We start from the raw sequence: 20,158 nt of genomic DNA on the forward strand, positions 1-20,158 counted from the left end.
CCCAATAACTTGCACCAATGCCAGTGTTTAGTGGAAAATGGGTATAAAAGCTATTAGGTCACCGGATTAGCAGTTTATACCCACTTTGCATTCTCCACTGCTGTGACAGAATCGATAGCCTGTGGCCTGGGACGTGGCAGTAGATGGAAGCACAGGAGTTTCTTCCTCAGGGAATATTTTATTGAAGTTAAATCTGGGCAAGTCAGATTTGGGTATGCCCTCCCAACCATTACCTAGTGAAGTCGAACACAATTGACCACGTGGGTGTTTTCAGCATCCCGTTTCATATTATTTTATGCGTCAGTCTGAATTAAGCCATTAGGGCCTACAGATCTATTTATACATTACTTCAAATTGGCCTCATTTTCTGCAAGCACAGTAATGTAAAACCATTAGCATCACTAGCTATGCTGCTTTCTTTTTTACACTGCTTTAAGTGCCTAGATAATAAATTATTTGGTTTTAAATCGGACCAAAATGATGACATTGAATAGTATTTCACAGTTGTCCAGTTAAACATAAAAATGAAAACAGCTTCTTGGCATTTAAGAACAACCTTATAATAAAGCTCTAGGTTCACTTCAAAAAATGTTCCATTTATAAAAATCAATGAACTAAGCATAACTGGCACAAGAGTATGTAAACAGCAAATCTACAGTACTTCTCAGCTTTAGGTATTTTTATTTTATTAATTTATACTACTTTCAAGTATTTTGCACTTTGCTCGATTTCATTACTGTGGTTAGACAGTGCCCTAATTGTGTGGATCAGCTACAGGCATTTACACTCTCACCAGCAATACTCTGGTGACTGAAGCTATCGAATTTACAACCACTTACACCAGACTTATGTCTCAATCTGATACCTTCGAGACTAACCAAAGAGTCCCATTGCCATCAGTGAACACTAAATCCATTTCTGTGGGCCAGTCCTGGAAGGTGCTAAATTCCCCAAGCTCCCTCTAAATTAGTTCTTTTCCAAAATAAATCACAGAATCACAGAATGGTTTGGGTTGGAAGGGACCTTAAAGATCATATAGTTCCAGCCCCCCTGCCGTGGGCAGGGACACCTTCCACCAGACCACGTTGCTACAAGCCCCATCCAACCTTGAACACTGCCAGGGATGGGGCATCCACAGCCTCTCTGGGCAGCCTGTCCCAGTCCCTCACCACCCTCACAGGGAAGAACTTCTTCCTTCCATCTAATGTAAATCTACCCTCTTTCAGTTTAAAGCCATTACCCCTTGTCCTATCACTACATGCCCTTGTACAAAGTCCCTCTCTGGCTTTCTTGTAGGTCCCCTTTAGGCACTGGCAGGCTGCTATAAGGACTGCCCAGAGCCGCCTTCTCCAGGCTGAACAACCCCAACTCTCAGCCTGTCTCATAGCAGAGGTGCTCCAGCCCTCTGATCATCTTCGTGGCCCTCCTCTCGCTCCAACAGCTCCATGGCCTTAACGCTCCTGCCCTTTGAAGACATATCTGCGCATCAGCTTTCATTCCTGCATCTCGCTGCCTCTGCACCCAGCGAAAGCTCTGCGCTTGCGAAGCCCGAGGGCTCGCTGCACCAAGCTGCTATATTGGCACTTCGTAACTGCAAATTACCCGAGTCACCACCCTGCAAATACTTGAACACGTGAGCTCAGTGGGATTTCTCCCATCGCGTGTCCAACTTTCTTTACAACAGTGGTCTGGAAACCTCAGAAAGTTCAAAGATTAAGATAATAAGACTGCTGTATTTTCAGCACCAATGATAAGACCAGCAAGGGGTATAAGGTAACAAATTGTCCATCCCATGCGTACATCGCTACTTTATAGAATTGCCTGTTTACTACAAAAAAAGAGGTTCTTTGTATTTGTTAAGTACAAGCTGTATAAAATCCTTAGTATGTCATACTAAAGCAATTCTGCTTCCTATATTGTTTCTAAACACAAGTTTACACATTGCATGAAACATATTACACGGGTACTTGGCCAGTACTATGCTTTTTAAAAAATATGTATAACAGCAACTGAGATATACTTTAATATCAATGAAATTAACCATTCTTGTAAAAAATGTGTATGTTTTTATATATGTATACACACACTTTATATGCAGAGAGCTTTCAGATAAATGAGGACATTGTGTGGGCACAATGCGACACAGCACAACTGGACTCTGTGCTCTTTTTCAAGCACGAGTTGCAACTGTACAGGGCTTGTTTGCTCTCCTAGTTCTTCAAAAGGAGTTAATTAATTGATTTACAGGAGCCAGCATTGCTACTCAGAAGCACTTTGGACCCTACAGAGCCAGGGAGCCAGTGCTGAAAAGGGGATTTAATGACCTCCAGGGCTGGAAAGGGGGTTTAATGCCCTCCAGGGCTGTAAGCTCAGACTTGCTCCTGTTTCCATGGATTTGGCCCTCCAAGTAAGAGGAATTTCACCTCTTATCTGCAAGAGCGCATTTCCAGCCCATGCAGGGACACAGCTTAACCCCCACACTCTGCACATGGCAACATTTTCTAGATCAGGGTATTCACCTCCGTCACTTTCAAAAAGCCTGAAAAATCAGCAACCACGTTCCCGTGAGTCAGCATAGCACCTTTGGGGTTTCCTGAAAGGAAACAAAGAGTAACTTTAAAAGATGAACCAGTAGGTAATTTCCAAAAGCTTAACAAAAACCAAACCAGGAAATGGTTAAAGTATTAAGTTCTCTTTTTGAATTTTAAAACTTATGTAATTTTTGCAGTCCTTTCTGTGCAGTAACATGCACCAAAAGCACTTACTGCAATACTCAAAATTGAATAAAATGATACTGTAAACACAAATATTTCTGTTGGAGACTCTGAACAACAGTTTCCACCAGAAATAGCCCAACTCCAATTTATGAGAGCACTCAGATGGAGCTGCTTGATGAGCACGGCCATCAGACCTGGCTGGCTGCTCCCAGCCTCTCCAGGCAGGATTTATTTCATACAGATTTTGACTAAGCATGATCTTGAATACCAACAAACCCCATTTAAAAGGCTGGTAGGCTCTTACTTAGCCAGTGCACTGGATAACCTGAACAATGCAGAAAACAGGTAATACATGGTAAAAATTAGGCTACAAGACGACCCTATGAGACTCCAATTAAGGGAAGTTGTTAATATTGTCAGCGGCAGAGCAGAGGTATCCTGAAGGTAGCACCAAACCCATTAGGGAGCTGGCAAAGCCCCCACGTCACCCCCCAGTGCCTCTCACCACGCCTGCAGCGTTTCACCTGCCACCCCTGCAGGCACCTCCACAACGTCAATATTTGCCTTTTCACCCCCTTTTCTGTTCCGAGCTGAGAATCCCCCTTTGCACCATGATACATCTTTTGCATTTCGTATCTGTTCGTACGCCAAAATACGGGGTTTATTAAGCAGCAAAGGCCAAGGCTGAAACCTCCGGGTGCACAAACCGGAGCCGATGTTCCCATGGGAAATGCCTTGCCTGCAGCGCTGGCACCGAGGACTCTGCGTGTCCTCCTGTCACAGCACTGTCCCTCTTCATCATCCTCAAAGGGTTTATTTCTGAAAAGAAGGTGTAGCTCAGCTTGAATAAAGATTACAGAGCCTGCCTCTCTCTCCAGCGCGTTTTTAAGCAGATTGTTTTAATTCGATCACACCACTGCAGCGCAGCTCCCGCTACGCCGTGCAGAAGCAGATCGGAGGAGCTTTACCTGCAAGTACCCCGCGCGGCCCCGGCACGGCGGGCGCAGGAGCTTTGCAATGCTGTTACAGCTAACGATGGATGCAACAGCCTCGCAAAAATTGTAAACCAGCCAGAATTTCATTCTGGCTTCCTCAGATTAGGAAGGGGCGATGGTGTTTGGTGAATCAGTTTCAGCACGGGAAAATGCGCTTAATCCTCTCGGTTTCGGAGCAGTTTGCAGGCTGTGTCGCTGGCAGCCCTTTGGCGTGGGCACGCACCCACGGGGCAGAGCCTGGCTCAGGTCCCGCAGTGCCGAGCCCTGTGCCCTTCCAGCTTCGCTGACATTGCTTCGACCCAGCCTCTCAAATAATCAAAGGCCCAAACAAAATTAGTAATTATTGCACACGTTTATTGCAGTAAAGTAGGACATTTCGAACACAATGTATTTTACTGAAAATCCATACTTGGTGTTCCAAGTGCCTCGGAGTAATTCGAACGCAGCGCACAGGAGGCTATTTTGGTCTGACTTATGCTCGTCCTCATCCGAGGCTCAGAGGTGAAGCCAGGGCTGACGTCTTTGCCAGCCACAACTGCTCCGGTCCTGACCTGTTGTACAGACACGCTCGCAGGCACCAGCTCAGCCGGGCAGGTTTCATTTCAAGGCGCTTATTTTCGCAACTGGGTGCACACGTGGATCCGGACTTCAAGAAAACTCCACGAACCGATGTTGGTTGTAAATAAATGCCAAAGACCCAGAAATTGCTCACGTTATTTTAGCTGCGTCTAGCCAAATAGGTGTGCTCAGCCCCTGCAATCTACAAGTAGGCACACTCCCGCAGCGTTGCACAAGTTTCTCTGCGTCGGCAGGTTGCACGCCCACGGAGAGGATGTGCTCAGTACTGGTTTGGAAATTCAAAACTGCTATAGCAGCAGCAGATCTGGCTCCTGCACCTTAACACAGCTCTTCAGAATTTGGAAGATTTCTCAGATGCTTTGAGACCTCAGACTCATTTACTTACTCCACCTCTAACGCAAATTCAGTACCTCTGCTCAAATCCCCACGACATGCCTGGAAGCAGCGTGAACGTTCGGGTTCCTTCCCCCCTGTCCTGCCCACAGCAGGTTCAGCATCCCAGACAGGCTCTGGTGTTGATGGTGTCAAAGCAGAGCAGCAGCGTTAGAGCCAGGATAGCCTTCGTCAGGAGAAATCCAGAACAAACCATGCTGCCACAGGGAGCTGCAGCTTTTTGGGCTGGGGATTCCTGTAAAGTTTGACCTTCTTTAGTAGTTCTGTTTTAAGAGTTAACCCAGCAAAACAGGTGCCCCTTGCTACAAGCCCTTTCCCAGAATTACCAGTTTGAGAGAAAATGGTTGGCAGTAATGCTGCCTTTAAAAAAAAAAAAAAAAAAATCAATGCCAGATCTCCAGACCTATACCACTGCTCTCAAGTTTTAATTTCATTGTAAAGACACATCGTAAAAGTGAGTGTCCTGTTACAGAAACGGGTGCACTGCTATCCCGGGCAGTTAATAGCCTGGGTATGGCAATTTCTCCTTATCTTGGTGCCAGGCTGGTTTGACAGTTCTCATAAACAATAGAAGAACTTTTTCCACATGGCAAAAGGGTCTTTCAAGTAGCAGCTCCAGCACTAACTCGGTGGTGTGATCCATCAACATTTTTGGGATGTAAGCGCTTTCCTCCTGCTGGGAGCCTCCGGCCGTCAGGGATATGCACTGGCAGGCTGCGAGAAACTGCCGGGAAGCAATTTTTATCCAATTGGTTACAGGTGGATCCTTGAGCAAATGGCAGTTTGCTCCTCTGGAGTAGCCAGCATGAAAAATTGTATCCTGATGGTTTGGGGACAGCTCTGTGCCTTTGGCCTATTTCTGAGTGCTGATGATTTTTTGGTACGACCATGAAAGTTGGTCCTGTCATCTGAGCTCAGCAACTTCAGCCTCTCCTTTCTCCCTGGGGAGGTATTTGGACATCTGATCCTATCAAAGAAAAGCATACATTAAAGCCTGCTTCTGGGTTGTTTTTTTTTAGAAACAGCTAAAATTGTTTCCAATTCTACAGTTTCCAGGTAACAAAATCTACAGCTAAGATTTGTTTCACACCATACCAAAATATCTAGAACCCTTCAGAATTGAAAAAGCCTTTGAGAACATATCTGTTGGAATAAAATTCTAAATCTGGTCATTAAAAATATCCTGACATGGGCTATACAAAAGCCAAGCCTTTTACATCAAAACACGTGGAAAACAGACCAGAGTGTTGATGCAACCCCTGGAGAAGCCAGAAAGTATTGTGCAAAGTCCTCCAACAGCAGAGGATGGGCTGGTGGTCTGTCAGAGTTTAGTTTGCAGATGATTTACAGAATTTGAAATCTTTCGTTTGGATGGGAGAAAGCAAATGAGCTCCCTGGTTGTCCTATTTCTGTAACTTCAGGCATGTTCCTAAGAACAGCACAAAGTCAGAAACCAGCCCATGATTGCCTTTGCGTATAAAAAAGGAAAATTAAAAAATCCTTCTCTATTCAGAATTTCTTATTTAGAAATAAAAATATCAACAAAAATGTGGCTTGAAAAAAATAATTGCTCTGCACTTTAAAATCCACACAAACAAATTGTGCCCCGCTGTATCTGTAGGCATGGCTCCTTTGGTTTCCTGCAATTCCCATTTGTGCCCGGCCACTTTGCACTGGCACAGCCGGTGCTAACAGCATGCATGGCTGTGATGTCCGTATCCTGACTGTGTTCCATCTTTTCCTTTTGGGAATTCCCACTGCTGAGACAGAGCAGAGTCACAGGCTCCTTTCACACAGTGCACTGCCTTGGGTACTCCGAAGCGCACAGATCTCAAAACTAAAGAAGGATGCATGAAGGTAAAAAAACCCAAAGCCTTTTAATACATTTTGAGTTTATATCTGGAGTTGATGAAGCAGTTGCCTACCTGATGTGCAGTACAAGTCTTCTCCAGGAGGTGGAAGATGAAGACGTCCCCTCTTGCTCAGCCTGATCCGCCGGCTTTGCACTCTGCAGGCTGAGCAGCACAAGCAGCGCCCTTCTTGGAGGGCAGCTTGGTGTCAAGCGGCATCTTCTGCTTGCCTAAAGGAGTGGAGGCCAAATCGAGGACGCTTTGGGGTAGGACCAAGCGTTAGGTAATCCTGAGAGCACAGGTGAACCTGGAAGAGCTGCTCCAGCGGTCCCTGGAGCATGGTCCTTCCCTGCAGGTAAGTATAAAAGCAGTTTCCCAAGCAATCGTGCCTTTGCATCTGCGCTGGCTGCCCGTGTAGCGTTTTGGTAGATGTTACGGAGGTCGAATGCTCAAGAGTAGGAAATTCCTGCAAGCTGTATGAAAACCAGGGTCTGGAGAGAGGAGACAGCACTGCGTCTGCTAAGAACAGACAGGAAAACGACGCTGCTCCTCTCCAACAAAAAGGGGCCAGGGGCACGCGAGTACCGGCAGCGGGGGCTGCCCAGACTCGTCCCCGCGGCTGCCCCAGCACGTGGTGGCCAAGGGCCAACCCAAGGACGTGGGCAACACGCGAGCAAGCTGGGGCACGCTGCGGAGGAGACGGAGGTGCTGAGGACATCGGGGGGTGCTGGGGACATTGGTGTGCTTAGGACACAGCGAATGGAAAGCTGTGGACCTGTGGTTTTTTGTTTTTTTGTTTTTTAAATATATGCAGAAGATAAATACCAATCAACCAAGTGCTTCACAACTACACTGCAAAACGGGAAGCAGAAACATGGGCAGATTTCTAGACAACTGGAAAACCGTACTGCCAAAGTATATGTCAGGCAATTCAAGTTAAAAATAAATACATCATTATTTTTAATTTGCAATCTACACAAATGTATATACATACATATTCTTAAATATTAAAAATGCATAGAAATATCACTGCCATATCAGTATAACAGCAAGTGTGCACATATTGAGGGGATATTAATAATTAATTTGACAATTTATTCTAACATTTCAACATTAAAGCGCCTCTTTTACCTGTAGTGCCACTAGTAAAACAGACAATTGATAGATCTTCTGGTCGAGGGGGCTAGAAATACACAAGGAGAATAAGAAAATCCCATCAATCAAATGCAGAAGGGTCAATGGTAGACTGTTGTCATTGTATAAACTTAAAGATCAAACCAATTATACTTCAGCTCTGCCATACAAAGCTTTCATTCCCCTTGGCAAATATAAAAGACCATCATAAAACTCTTTTTATCAGGTTTCTTCAGTTGATGCAGACTCTATTCCTCTCTTAGGTTTTGCTCCAGCTGCATCAAGGGCATGCTTTATCATTAGAAGACTTTGATGGGATCTTTGTCTTGCAGTTAGTATTTTCAAAGACACCATCTATACCTGTAGGTGTGTGAGAAAACTTGAGATAATTTAATAATTTCCAGATAAATTCTGGAAACGTGGTTATCCATAACAGTGGACAACTTTCCAAAGCTGCTGATTGCTCCCATTTCCAGTAGTATCTCTGTCTTCTCAGCACCACTGCATGTGTGTGCTATTTTGGGTCCCGACTGAGTAAATAAGTGGCCTGAAAATCGGAGGCTGCTTTTGAAAGTTTTGCACAAGTATGAGCAGCCAGTGAAAAACATGAATGCAGTTTTCCAAAAATATCCCAGAGAAATACTGCCAAGTAGTGTTTCTGAGCTATAGAAACCCCACCGGAAAGCCAAGGGTGCAAACACATTCCCCCGCTGCCACCTGGGTAAGGTAGTGGAATTAGTGTGGCTTAACAATGGCATTTAATTACTGTCCCATTAACATGTTCAGCAAGGATGAACTATCTCAGTTAAGCATCCCAGGCAGAGGGTATGAAGCCAATACTGCACATCTCCAGCGGATGGTATTGAGAGTCCCTGGGCTCCTCCACTGCCTCCCACGTGGAGAGGGTCACGGGGCGCTGCCCCTAAAGAGACGCAGGCTTCCTTCTGCCCAGAGCAAACCCTTCCCTCTCTTGGCAGTCAAATAAATGTAACACAGTGAGCTGCAATCGTAAGTGGGAAAAGCAGCATGCCAACACTCACCACAGGCACGTGTCGACTCTCACGGCCACAGTCCTGAAAAAGATTAAAGTAACAAAAATGATTTCCACTTTAATTCCTCTGGTGTAACCCACTTGCTAATAATCTGCAAACCACTAAGGGAGACTGTGAGCTGCAGCAGAAAAATTTGTGGCTAACACTTAGGTCATCTTTTCTATCCAAAGTTTCTTGCATTAACTGCAATGTCATCCTTGGAGTTCAAGTAGTGCTTGGGTTGGTTGAGCTGGATCCAGGCTGTTTCATAAAAGTGTAAGGCTGTAGGCTTACATGTAGGAGGACTGTGTCTCGAATAGCAACCCCCCTTTCCAGGCTTAGTTAGCAGCTGATATCTTATCTGAGCAGGAAGGATTGAAATGTTGGCTCCTATCAAGAAGCAATAACACTTAAGAGGCAACTGCACTGAGCCATGCATCAATATTACCAGCCACAGTCTGCTCTGCAGACACTGAACATGCCATGCAGTTCACAAGCCCCTGTATATTTTACCGTCTTCTTACAGAAACTACAAAATACAGTAAAAAGAGAGGGAGAGCAGACTTACCTCCACCTCCTGCATGGTCTGGATGCGAACTCCACAGCGTCTCCCTCTCTCTGTCAGCTCCTTCTCAAACGGGTCCATCAGGATGATGGAGCTCAGACCTGGCGTTTCTCTCCTCTCCACGTGGTCGAGGAGTATTCTGGCTTTTTCAGGTTTGTCACAAATGACTGTGGAAATGTCAGCTGGAAGAAAAGCGGTCAAATGAGTTTTTACAGTAGATCTTTTTTTAATGCAAGACTGGCTCATAGCTAACATTGTATCAGTCCTGATATTCTCTTCAGGCTAACACCAAAAATCCTAGAATGTAACACACATTTCTCTTAGAAAATCACTGCAATTTTAGCTAACCTAAATCAGTGCTGAAGCTGTACCTGACATCTACGACTATTCTGGGATTCAGTTCAAAATACTAAAATTGCTCACCATGTGGGCTAAAAAATCTAGGAGGCAAAATATAAAGCAGCACAGGAGTGGGTGGCTGTGGAGTAATTCCCACAGCCAGAGCAGCCCCATCCACGGCTGTGCACGACCAGGCGCGTGGGAAATGCTGCGGAGGCAGCCCTGACCCGGCATGGGGACATGCAGCTCCCCAGAAACTTCTCCAAGTGTGACTTCAAGACACCCAATAAGTAAAATCACCCATCTTTTGGAAAGTAGAAGAAAATGAACCATTCTGAGCAACAAAACTGGTTTCTGAGACGATTACTTCAATTCTGGTTTTACCTGTGTTGACGATGTAACGAATGGCTCCAGGACCTAAAGTGTCATAGAGGGGAACCACCACCATGGAGTAGGTGTAGCAAGCCAGCTCGGAAATGATCCACTGCAGGAGAATATCAAAGCATGAAGATGGGAAGAGGGCCACGGGAGCAGATTTAACACACTTGAGAAAAAGCTTCAAGTATAAAGCAAGCTCACAAGTCAGGAACATTATTAATACAGCATCAAGTTGAACTTAAAATCTCACCTCTGGACGGTTTTGAGCAAAGACCCCAATGAACTGCTTCGTGGATGGCTTGCAGCCCTGCCGAAGAAGCCCTGAACCCAGAGCTTCTGCTCTTTCAGCCACCTGGAATTTGGAGAGGGAAAAAAAACCCCAAAACATAAAAAAGAAGAATATAAGCAATACCAAACTAAGCAAAGAATTAGCTTATACAGGGAGGCTCTCAAATTATTGTATTTGCTATCTGAAAGCCCAATTTTTTATGCTCTTGACTAGCAGTGGACCTCTGTTTGGCAATGCCCCACGGCTTTGAGCATGTCACCGCCACTGTCAAGAGGGGGCTAACGGCATTGAGCCCATCCCCAAAAGCTGACACGCACCCATATAACACCGGGATGTGCCCGGCTGTGGAAATCGAGAGCCCTCGCACAGCTCATTAGCAACCCCCCGGTCTAGCACGCGCGTGTTATCGACGGGTGCCTTAACACCCCTTGTTCGGCCGGGCAAGGTGAGAGCACTGGGGGAGAGGACCCTGTTGGGGGGGTATCGTTTCCAGCTCACCTCCTTGTAGGACAGCCACTGGTAGGGCTGCTTGGGCTTCCTGAACCCCAGGCAGGGGCCGTTTTCTGGAAGACACAAGCAGAGATGATGGAGTTACGGGGGCAGTGCCGGGAGTTCAACGCGCTGCCCAGTACCACGCTGCGGGGACGCAGCGGAGCCCTTAAAGAGTAAATCCGTCATTATCAGGATGGGGCAGAGCTCACAGCAAGCCCCATCAAATGAACCACACGAGTACCGCTGATGGGAGACCACCTGCTGGGATGTCCCAGTCACTTCAATCCTCCTCCCTGAGCTGCAGAGGAGACAGCAGCAGTTTGCCCCCAAACAGCCTCATTAAAAGCTATTTCTCCAAAGGTGGTGTGAGCATTAGTGTCTGATGAGGGCTTTCATCCCAAACACCGGCTCCCACTGCTTTCGCTGCCTTTTGATTTAAACACTTCAAAGTGAAAACTGCTATTTTTAGCACAGCCTACTCTGGAGGAGGGTAAAACAATACACAGCACTACGTGACAGGAGGAATATTTGAAAAGTTTAATTAATTTGCTTATTGTACTTAACTGCACAAGATCCATCCCTCCATACATCTGCTGAGTTATTTATTTACCCCTGTCCTGCAGGGTGGAATATTTGCAATTCCACTGAGGCTTTTGGTGGTACAGAAAATAATAATCTGACAATGAAATTGTTGTGTTCAATGAGGTGGGATGTCGTGAGCAGCAGACACAGAACTAGTTATGATAGAGCAGGGAAGAGTCATCATAGCTTTTTGGAGCGGAAAATGATGTCTCACAAGTGCGTGAGAGCTCTTTGACGGTACCATCAATCATGGGGTAAGGGTGATAGACTGATACACCACACTCAGCTTTCCTAAGAGCTTTTGGCAGAGTCCCTTACCCTGCCCTGTTGTCAAATAAAAAGTAAGTTGGAGGAGTAATTGATGAAAAGGCAGCAACAAGCAGAAATAAGTATTGGCGTTTGCAGCAGAGGAAGAACTCTGTTGGGTTCCACAGTTCTATGCCCGGATCAGCCCTGTTTAGTGTATTCATGAATGTTCTGGAAATGAATAATGTATGATGAGCTTTGCTGATGCTGCAAAATCCAGGACATTAAGGTCTTTGCCAGCGGTAGCAAAAAGATCTTGTGGTACCAAGAGACTGCACAGTAAAATTCAGTGGCATTAAGGGCAAAGTAATGCACGTTCCAAATAATAACCCTAATTATAACCCCCACGCTCCAAAAGCGGTGCCCAGGCCACCATGGGCAGCGCTGCAGCACCTGCCCTGCCCCTCGCTGGGTCTCCTCCTTCCTTGGCCTCCATTCCTCGGACCTCCCTCTCTAGGTCTCCCTTCACTTCGTTTCCACTCTATTGGCCTCCACTCTTTGGGCCCCCCATTCTCCAAGACATCCACTTTCTGGGCCTCCTACACCAGTGGGGCCTCCCACTCTGTGGTCCTCTCAATCGCTTTCTCCCTCTCACACCATTTTGCCACCCCCATTCTTGGGGCCGCTACACTTGTTTGACCTTCCATGCTTTGGAGATTCCCACACTTTTGGGGGCCTCTTCACTTCTTCAGCCACCTGCACCTTTTCATGCTCCCACACCCTCAATGGGACTCCCACCCCTTTTCATCCTCCCACAATATTTTGGCCTCATACACTCTTTTGACCTCTCATACCTTTTTGGCCTCACACTCTCTGAGCCTCTACGGTCCTTGGCCTCGTACAAGTTTGGGGACTCTACACTCCCTGGACCTTTAAAATCTCAATGGGCCTCCCACACCCCTTCATTCTCCCACACCTCTTTGGCCTCCAACGTATTTTTCAGCCTCTACACCTCGTTGGCCTCCCAAACCTTTTTCAGCCTCCCATACCTCATTGACCTCCCACACCTTTTATCAGCCTCTACACTTCGTCGGCCTCCCAACACCCTTCGTCGACCTCCCAACAACTTTTTCATCCTCTACACCTTGTCAGCCTCCCACACCTTTTCAGCCTCCCACTCATTGGGCGTCAACACCCCTTTGGGCTCCTACACCTTTTTGATCTCTACACTTGTCAGGCCATCCATACCATTTGTGCCTCAACACTCAGGCTTTCCCATCTTTGGCCTCAACTCTTGTGGGTCCTCCCACATCTTTTTGGCCTCCAAACTCTTTTTGGCCTTCCACATTTAATAGTCTTCTATAGTTTTTGGGCCTCCCACGCTCTCTTAGGCTCTACACCATTTGAGAGTCCCGCACTTTTATGGGCTTCCGCGCTCTTTCAGCCTCTACGCTCTCTTTGAGCCTCCCACACCGTTTGGTCCTCCACATCGTCTGGTCCTCCACCTCTCCCCACCTCCACTCCCAGGCCTCCTCGTCACTGTGCTCTCACCAGAGATGCTGAATCCTCTCCTGAAGACCTCGTACATGGTCCTGGCATCGTCGTAGTAGTGCGTTAGCAGCTGCGGGCTGTCCCCGATCACCGACCGGCGCGCCCCGGCCAGGCCCTGCGTGACATGACATGACATGACGTGACACAGCCGACAGCATCGCCCGACGGGAGGGAGATGGGGAAACCCCGACCCATAAAGCTCCCCCAAATGCCGGAGAGACCTCCGCAGCTGCCACCAGGGACACCCAAAGGGATGGGAGAGGTGGGACGTCCACCTCAGTGCCCCAGTAGCATGGAGGACCACCTGCCCAGACGGCAGCGCTTGACCCGGCTCGTTGCCGCAGGAGGTGGTTGATATTTCCCAAGGAGATCTGAGGGGGAATTATAAATCTGCGAGTAACGGAGCAGGAACGCGCTGCGGGGAGCGACTGCTCTGGGCTCCACAGGTCCTCAGGACTGGCACCACGGGCACCTTCTCTAGGACATCTAGACCAGCATGAGGGACAGGCTCAAGCAGAGGCCAGAGTCCAGACCCCAGCACGTGGGTCCAGTAGGGGTGTTTTAGGAGTGGGCAAGGGGAGGCAGGCAGGGCGAGAGTGACCGAACCGGGACTGCACTGTGATTCCAGAAGAAAGTCTCACTAAAGCCCTAACCACAGGGGGTAACTCTCTTGGAAAATGTAAATTCCTCCCATCCTTTTAAGAAGTTGTTGGAATTAAAGACAATATTGTTTTAGAGGGGACGTCACAAAAGGCTTTAAAAATTCTCATCACACTTTCAGATATTAATTTAAGTGGAAACAGTTTTCAGATCTATTTCTACTCTTTAAAACAGACTAGCTTCATTAAACTTTAAAACCTTTTGCAAGCATGAAAATTAATAACTCTTCAGCCTCTAAGCATGGATTCTGGTCTACTTTTTCTTATTATTACGAAGTTTGCAGCAGCAAACTCAGTAACGGGCACGCACAAGAAGTGCCAGCTGCTTTCTCCCATGCAATGGCAGCTCCTGTAATTTTCGGTCATGGATGGTTAAGCAAAGCTAAGGCCAAAACATTACTGCAAAACTAAGAGGATAAATTAACGGGCTGTATTCTAGTTTTCCACTTTACGGAAAAAGGTGAATTAAGGAGTGAGGCGATCCCTGGTGTAGCGCACTACAAGCCTGATTTCAGGATGAGGTTGAGAAGCCCTTGAAACGAACAAAAGCACCTCCTGGCATCCCCTGCGGTCATTTCCAGGCACACAAACCTCAGGTGAAACCCATCCCCTCCTGCCGGGGTGCCCCTGGGCTCACCTCAACTTCCTCCGACTGCATCCGCAGGTCGCAGGGCGGTTTCACAGCCCGGGGCCGGCTGGCAAACCAGTAGGCAACGACGGCCGCGAAGGCACCGATGCCGACCAGCGCCGAGGCCGGCAGGTTGCGGAAAAACTGGCTGAGGTCGTCAAACTCGGGGAGCCGCAGGCTCCGTAGGATTTCCTGAGCCTGCATCTTCTCCACGAGCGAAACGGCGAACTCTGCAAGAGTCAGAAGGATGGGGTCAGCTCGCGCCACGGGATGGGCACGGGCAGCGCGGGTCTGCGCGGCTCGGGAGGGGGAGAACGTGTTTTCCCTCGTCAGCCATTGCAAACGCGCTGCGCTGCTGCCCACCAACAACCACCTTCACTTGAGAAGAACAGCATCTATGGAAGAGATACAAGAAAGGAGGAAACATCCCCAGAAGGGCGAGCAGGAGCAGCCAGCTCACTCCTAAAGGCCAACTGAGCACAAACATACATCGGGCGACGCAGCTGCAGTTATCTGTAGCAGACAGATGCTGCGACAAGCTCTGGGCTCCAGCTATGACCATACCCTCAGGGCTGCCAGGAGCTTGGTCTGCCTTCCCCGAGCAGGACGGGGGCTGCGTGGTGGCCGCGGCCCCCGGCAGGGTCAGGCAGCACGATGCCAGCTCCGGCCACAAGCCCTCGGCTCACGGGGAGCGGGGCAAAGCCAGCGTGCCTCTGTGCGCAAAAGGCCGTGCGGGCACGCTCCGAAAGACCGCTTTCTGCCTTTATGCCAGCTTCACGTTCTCAACTTCGAGTTCCTTACGATTTGCATCGGGATAAATTATAGGCGATTCGAGCCACGGAAAGTTTCGTTTCATCGCTTAAATGTTTCCTGGAAGAAACAACAAGCGACTGCGGAATGGGGATAAGGGAGCGCGGGGGTATCAGGCTGAGCGCACGCCACCGCGGGGTCCCCACCCTACAGCCCCACTGGACGCAATGCTTCTGGGTGCTCCAAGGGGGAGACGGGTGGCTGCCGGGAGGGAGAAGTGCCAGGGCATTCCCCAGCGGGCAGTCCCGCAGGGTGCAGGGCACGAGAAGAGAAGGGCTGGAGCCTCGGCTCCTCGGACACAGTGGGGCTGCTGGGGACCCCCCCACGCTGCTCTGACAGCACCGAAACTAAAAGCAAAGAGAAAACCTTTTCTCCTTTTCTGTAAAGAGGGCTGTGCACGGAGTAGACAGGTGATGGGACAAGTTTTATGACCCAGGATGGTAACGCTCTGCCATCCCCAGCTCATTCCCTTTATACCTGCCGGCATCACTTTGCTGTGGGTGCAGGGAAGGCAGCTCTCTGCCGTACGGTCTAGCTTGTGTTGGACTCATGGAGTAAGAGCTACTCGCTGGGAAAGCAGAGGGCAAGCAGATGAGTGGGCACCTTTCCAAACACAGCCACTGCAGCTTGCCTTACTTTTCTCTTTTGCAGAAACGGCCACCAGAGAGAGGAGCCAGGCACCCTGCTCGCTGCTCCTGGGGTACGAGGTGAGGCTGTCCTCAGGGTTTGGCCGTTGAGCACACAAGAAGCATTTTAAATAACTCGTATTTACAGTAACGGCCCAGTATCAACTCCCCACCAGGGAGTCTGCAATAACGGCCAGCCCTGCAAGGGATGCTGCAGAGGAGGGAATCCAAACAGTTAAGGTTTCCTGTTAAACCTCACAGCTCTATTTATGACTTTACCAGCAGTCAAGACCTTAAAGAAAAAAGCTTTTCCACCGCAGGAGCCCAGGCAACCCCTTTCCTCTCACCCTCTGGCCTTGCTCCAGCTTGTGGAGCTACTGAGTGATTAACGGGGGGGGGCATTGGTCCCATGGGGGGGCAGGACTTCCCGCACAATGGCACCACTGACGTTAACACTAACCAGCTTTATTCCTCCTGGGAACAGCGTCTGGGTTTCGCCGAAGGTCAGGACAACCCTCTCGCAGCCTTTTCCCCTATTTGTGCCGAACGAGCTGTGGAGGCTGGCGCAGGCCAGTCTGCAAACGGAGGGGCACCCCTCGCACAAGGCTCTGGAGGAGGTTTAAGTTTGCACCCGCAAAAAAACCACAGCGAACAATTAACCTCACCCATTGTCGGGCTACAATGTGGCAGGGGGCAGCAGGGAACGGTGGTGGTGACACAGAGCCCGTGTTCGGGGCCATCTCCCTCCTGTGGGCCCTGGCCCAGTCATTCCTTGGGCCAGATGCTGCACCCCGGTGCCAGCCCAGCATCCCGCAGCCTCCTCTGCTTCCCCAGGAGTTCCCGACTGTGCAAACCCTCTGGGACCAAAACCAGCCCCTCCAAGAACGGTTGCAGTGGTCACAGCAAATGAAACAGCATCCAGATGATGTTACTGGGCAATACCCACCTATGGGGTAATTTTCTCCTGAGCTTTGAGCATCTTTCCAGAAACCTCTGCATCTGATAAAATACTGGCTACGTGGCTGCAATGATGTTAGGATGAACCGAGATGGAGTGCTGATTTCTCCTCCCTTGATACTTCCCTACATGAGGCTATGAAAAGCAGCTTGCCAAACATGCTTTTACTAGCAAACTACAAAAAGTGGGAAAGCTCAGCAAGGGAGCTATTCATTTACTGATGAATTAGCTATTTGTGCAAAAGCATTTCAGCAAGTCCCACTTAAAACTGTCTGCTCCCAGAAACACAGCCTGTCCCACCAAAGGTAGTTGCCCAATTTGCCATGGCTGCTGGTTACACCGAAATCTTGAGAATGACTCCCTCAACATCAGCCTGTGAGCAGGGTTTTGTATCCACCTGTGCTGCCAAGCCCAAAGCGGAAAGCTGGGAAGGTGCTTGTGGGAAGAGCGAAGCAGCGGCAGCGCTGCCACCGGGGATGCTTGGCCGCAGCCACGTGCTTCTGCCCTGCTCGGCTGCGGGTATCACCTGGGGAGCCCCAGGGCCAGGGCTTTCTGTACGTCTGTCTGGGTACAGGGCATCCACGGACACCTGGAGATGGTAGCACTGGCAAAAGGATCGTGAGAGTCAGGGTTGCAATAAAACAAACAAGCGTTGGAAGCCAGAGCCTATACAATATGCGAATAAAACTGTTTTATAACACAGATAATGAAGAAAGTGTGATTACACCTCTACTGACTTTGCATCCCTCTGACACGTGTCAGGTGTCATTTATGTCAGTACCTGGATTTTGAAAATTTGCTCTAGAGACATCAAAACCGTGCTTTTAATTTGCCAAAAAGATACGATGCTTTAATACAGAATTAAGAATCACTTCTAATTGCTGGGAGGTATTTGGCTTGAGCAAAGAGATGGGCACAGTGCTCCCTGGGTTTGCATGGAACACGTTCCCCTTATCGGGGTGGTGGCAGGGACACTATGGACCATCAAGCACCACGAGCCGGGTGCTGTTGGCAGCATCTGCCACTGCAGTGAGGTAAAACGTGTTGCAGCAGGCAAAGTTACACAAGACCTATGGGGAAACTATTTAAATTGCACCCACTCCATCTGCTCCCAGGGGAAAAATCAGAACATTCCTCTCAATCAAGTGCTCATGGTACATTTATTGTTTCTGACCACTTGTGCCACATTCTGCTGCCTTCTGCTAGATTCCTACTTGGGCCACTATTTCCCACCAACCTGAAGTTTTTGTCATGCAGCAGATCATATCCCTGGAACAAGTCCCCGAATCCTTCATTCATAACCACATCATAAATAAGTATGACTGGAAGATAGAAATTCACTTTTCCCTGCTGAAGGGAAGCTGATGGCCCACGGAGGTCAGCACATTTCCATGGTGAGCTTAGAGATTCCTGGGACCACGAAGACTGCAAGGATTTTTAGTTCCTTTATGATTAAATAAAAAAAATAAATAAAAAAAGTAAGTACTTCTTGTTAGTGAGTCATTTTAAGTACACTGCAGGGCATCTCAGAGGGTGCCACAGTGATGGAAATGTCAGCAATGGGAAACAATATCAGAAAATACACTTGAAAGCAGAAATGCACTTAGTTTTCTGCCCAAATGCAACAAGTGTGCTGAGATCCCTGGGAGAGTTAGGTAGAAGTGCTAATGTGGTAAGGAGAAGGTTCACAAACTCATCTGCTTATGTTTTCCTACTTTCACTCAGCAATCTAAGTTCAATGAAGACTAAACATATACACTGAGCACAAGATCCTGTTCTTAAAAGTGAACTTACCCAGTCAAGGGAAGTTCCCAGCACCTTTGAATCCTCTTATTCTACCCAAGACCTGTAACTTCAGTCACTGATCCCCATTTCCAATCATATTTGATTTTTGCACTACAAAGCTCATCCGGCTTGCCTTTTGCAACAGTTAATCTTGATTTCTGCATCCCAAAGTGATTCGGGATGAGCCCATACTTGATCTGCTCGGGGCAGCAAACCTGCCTTGGGAAGGCGGCCAGGAAAGGGGCCCAGGTGTGTTTGGGAGGAGCAGCGCGGTCCAGACGGGAGAAACCCCGGCACCCTCTTACCCCAGGAGAAGCTGTTTCTCCCTCGCCTGCAGAAACAGGGCTCAGGGCTGCCTGGATCTCAGCCTGCTCCGACAAGTCGAGCTGAGCGGGTGAGCACCTCACAGTCACATGCTCTGTGAATATATTTCTTGTGTGACCAGGAAAATAAATAATTAAAAAAAAAAAGCCATCACAGTTGGGCTGGCATTCCCATCAGCAAGGCAGTGTCACACCCCAGAGCACACCACAAGCAGCCGCTGCCGTCACCTCGGTCTCAGGAGCAGCAGCAGGATTCTCCCTGCACCCTTTCTCCAGCGGTTTTGTCCCATTTCTGTCACCTGCGGTGAATCCACCGCCCTGCTGCCGTGCGTGCTCCCCACGAGCAAGCGGCCGAGCAGAGCGCAGCGTCCGTGCACGTGGCACGTGGAAACACCGACATTTCCATTTACTCCAAACGGGACTTCACATTACCGCTGGATTTCTAAAGTATTCCCATGGCAGAGAAAAGAGAAACAGATATGCAAGGGGGAGCAGAAGGAAGCGGTTCTGAGAAAGGAAGAAGTGCTGGTGAGGTGTTAGGAGGGAACAGCCAGGGGTGAGAGAAACCTCCCGTGCCCAAAGTTTGGGGTGAACAGGGCTGCTGCGGCCAGTTTTGGGTAGCCAGCAGCGACACTGGGCTTTGACTCACTGACCAGCCTTTGCTAGCAGGCAACCACCACAGGGACAATGCTTATTTATTTATTTTTTTGTAGTTACAAATGGCACTATTGTGCCACTCGGTTTTGATCTTTTCCTGCTGGAAGCGATTCTGTAACTCCAGTGTAGTCAATGGAGTTTTAGTGACATACACCAGTGTGGGAACAGCCTCGAACTACTGGTGTATGCATAATGCAATTAAAATTTTACCCGTTCTGTGCATCCATGCAATCACATCCTTCCTACCATTACGTCAGCACCCGGGCGCCTGCTTGGGAAGGAGAACTCCTTTTGAGATGCCTTTATCTTCCTGCCCACCCTGCATTCACAGCGGGGTAGGGAAGAGGCGGGTGATTCATTTTCTGTTGGAAACTGGGCAAAGCATCTAATTACTATCCCTATATTCGAGCGGAAAAAAAAAGGCTATTTACACTTGACTTCGTAGCACTAAACCAAAATCAAATAAGCAGCTTTTCAGTATGTCTGAGAGAATTAAGTGTTTGCAGTGGGGAACTACAAAATGCAGCCAGCAGACACCCAATGGCTCAGAGCCTGCAGACCCACAGCTTCTC

At 48.5% G+C, this 20,158-nt stretch overlaps 1 protein-coding gene across 6 annotated transcripts in view; it reads right to left on the bottom strand.

The window, feature by feature from the left end:
* ACSL6 (acyl-CoA synthetase long chain family member 6) overlaps nucleotides 1-20,158 on the bottom strand; it is a 60,428-nt gene that overhangs the window by 19,138 nt on the left and 21,132 nt on the right. For all 6 annotated transcript variants that reach the window (XM_069772792.1, XM_069772794.1, XM_069772793.1 and 3 more), the window contains exons 2-10: nucleotides 14,438-14,658; nucleotides 13,142-13,256; nucleotides 10,769-10,833; nucleotides 10,232-10,333; nucleotides 9,988-10,087; nucleotides 9,268-9,446; nucleotides 8,709-8,741; nucleotides 7,666-7,717; nucleotides 2,520-2,593 (exon numbers count right to left, since the gene is read on the bottom strand). In XM_069772792.1, the coding sequence (XP_069628893.1) occupies nucleotides 2,520-2,593; nucleotides 7,666-7,717; nucleotides 8,709-8,741; nucleotides 9,268-9,446; nucleotides 9,988-10,087; nucleotides 10,232-10,333; nucleotides 10,769-10,833; nucleotides 13,142-13,256; nucleotides 14,438-14,658 (941 nt within the window). The remainder of the gene's footprint in view (nucleotides 1-2,519; nucleotides 2,594-7,665; nucleotides 7,718-8,708; nucleotides 8,742-9,267; nucleotides 9,447-9,987; nucleotides 10,088-10,231; nucleotides 10,334-10,768; nucleotides 10,834-13,141; nucleotides 13,257-14,437; nucleotides 14,659-20,158) is intronic.

Source organism: Haliaeetus albicilla, chromosome 27, assembly GCF_947461875.1.
Source record: "Haliaeetus albicilla chromosome 27, bHalAlb1.1, whole genome shotgun sequence".
NCBI lineage: Eukaryota > Metazoa > Chordata > Aves > Accipitriformes > Accipitridae > Haliaeetus > Haliaeetus albicilla.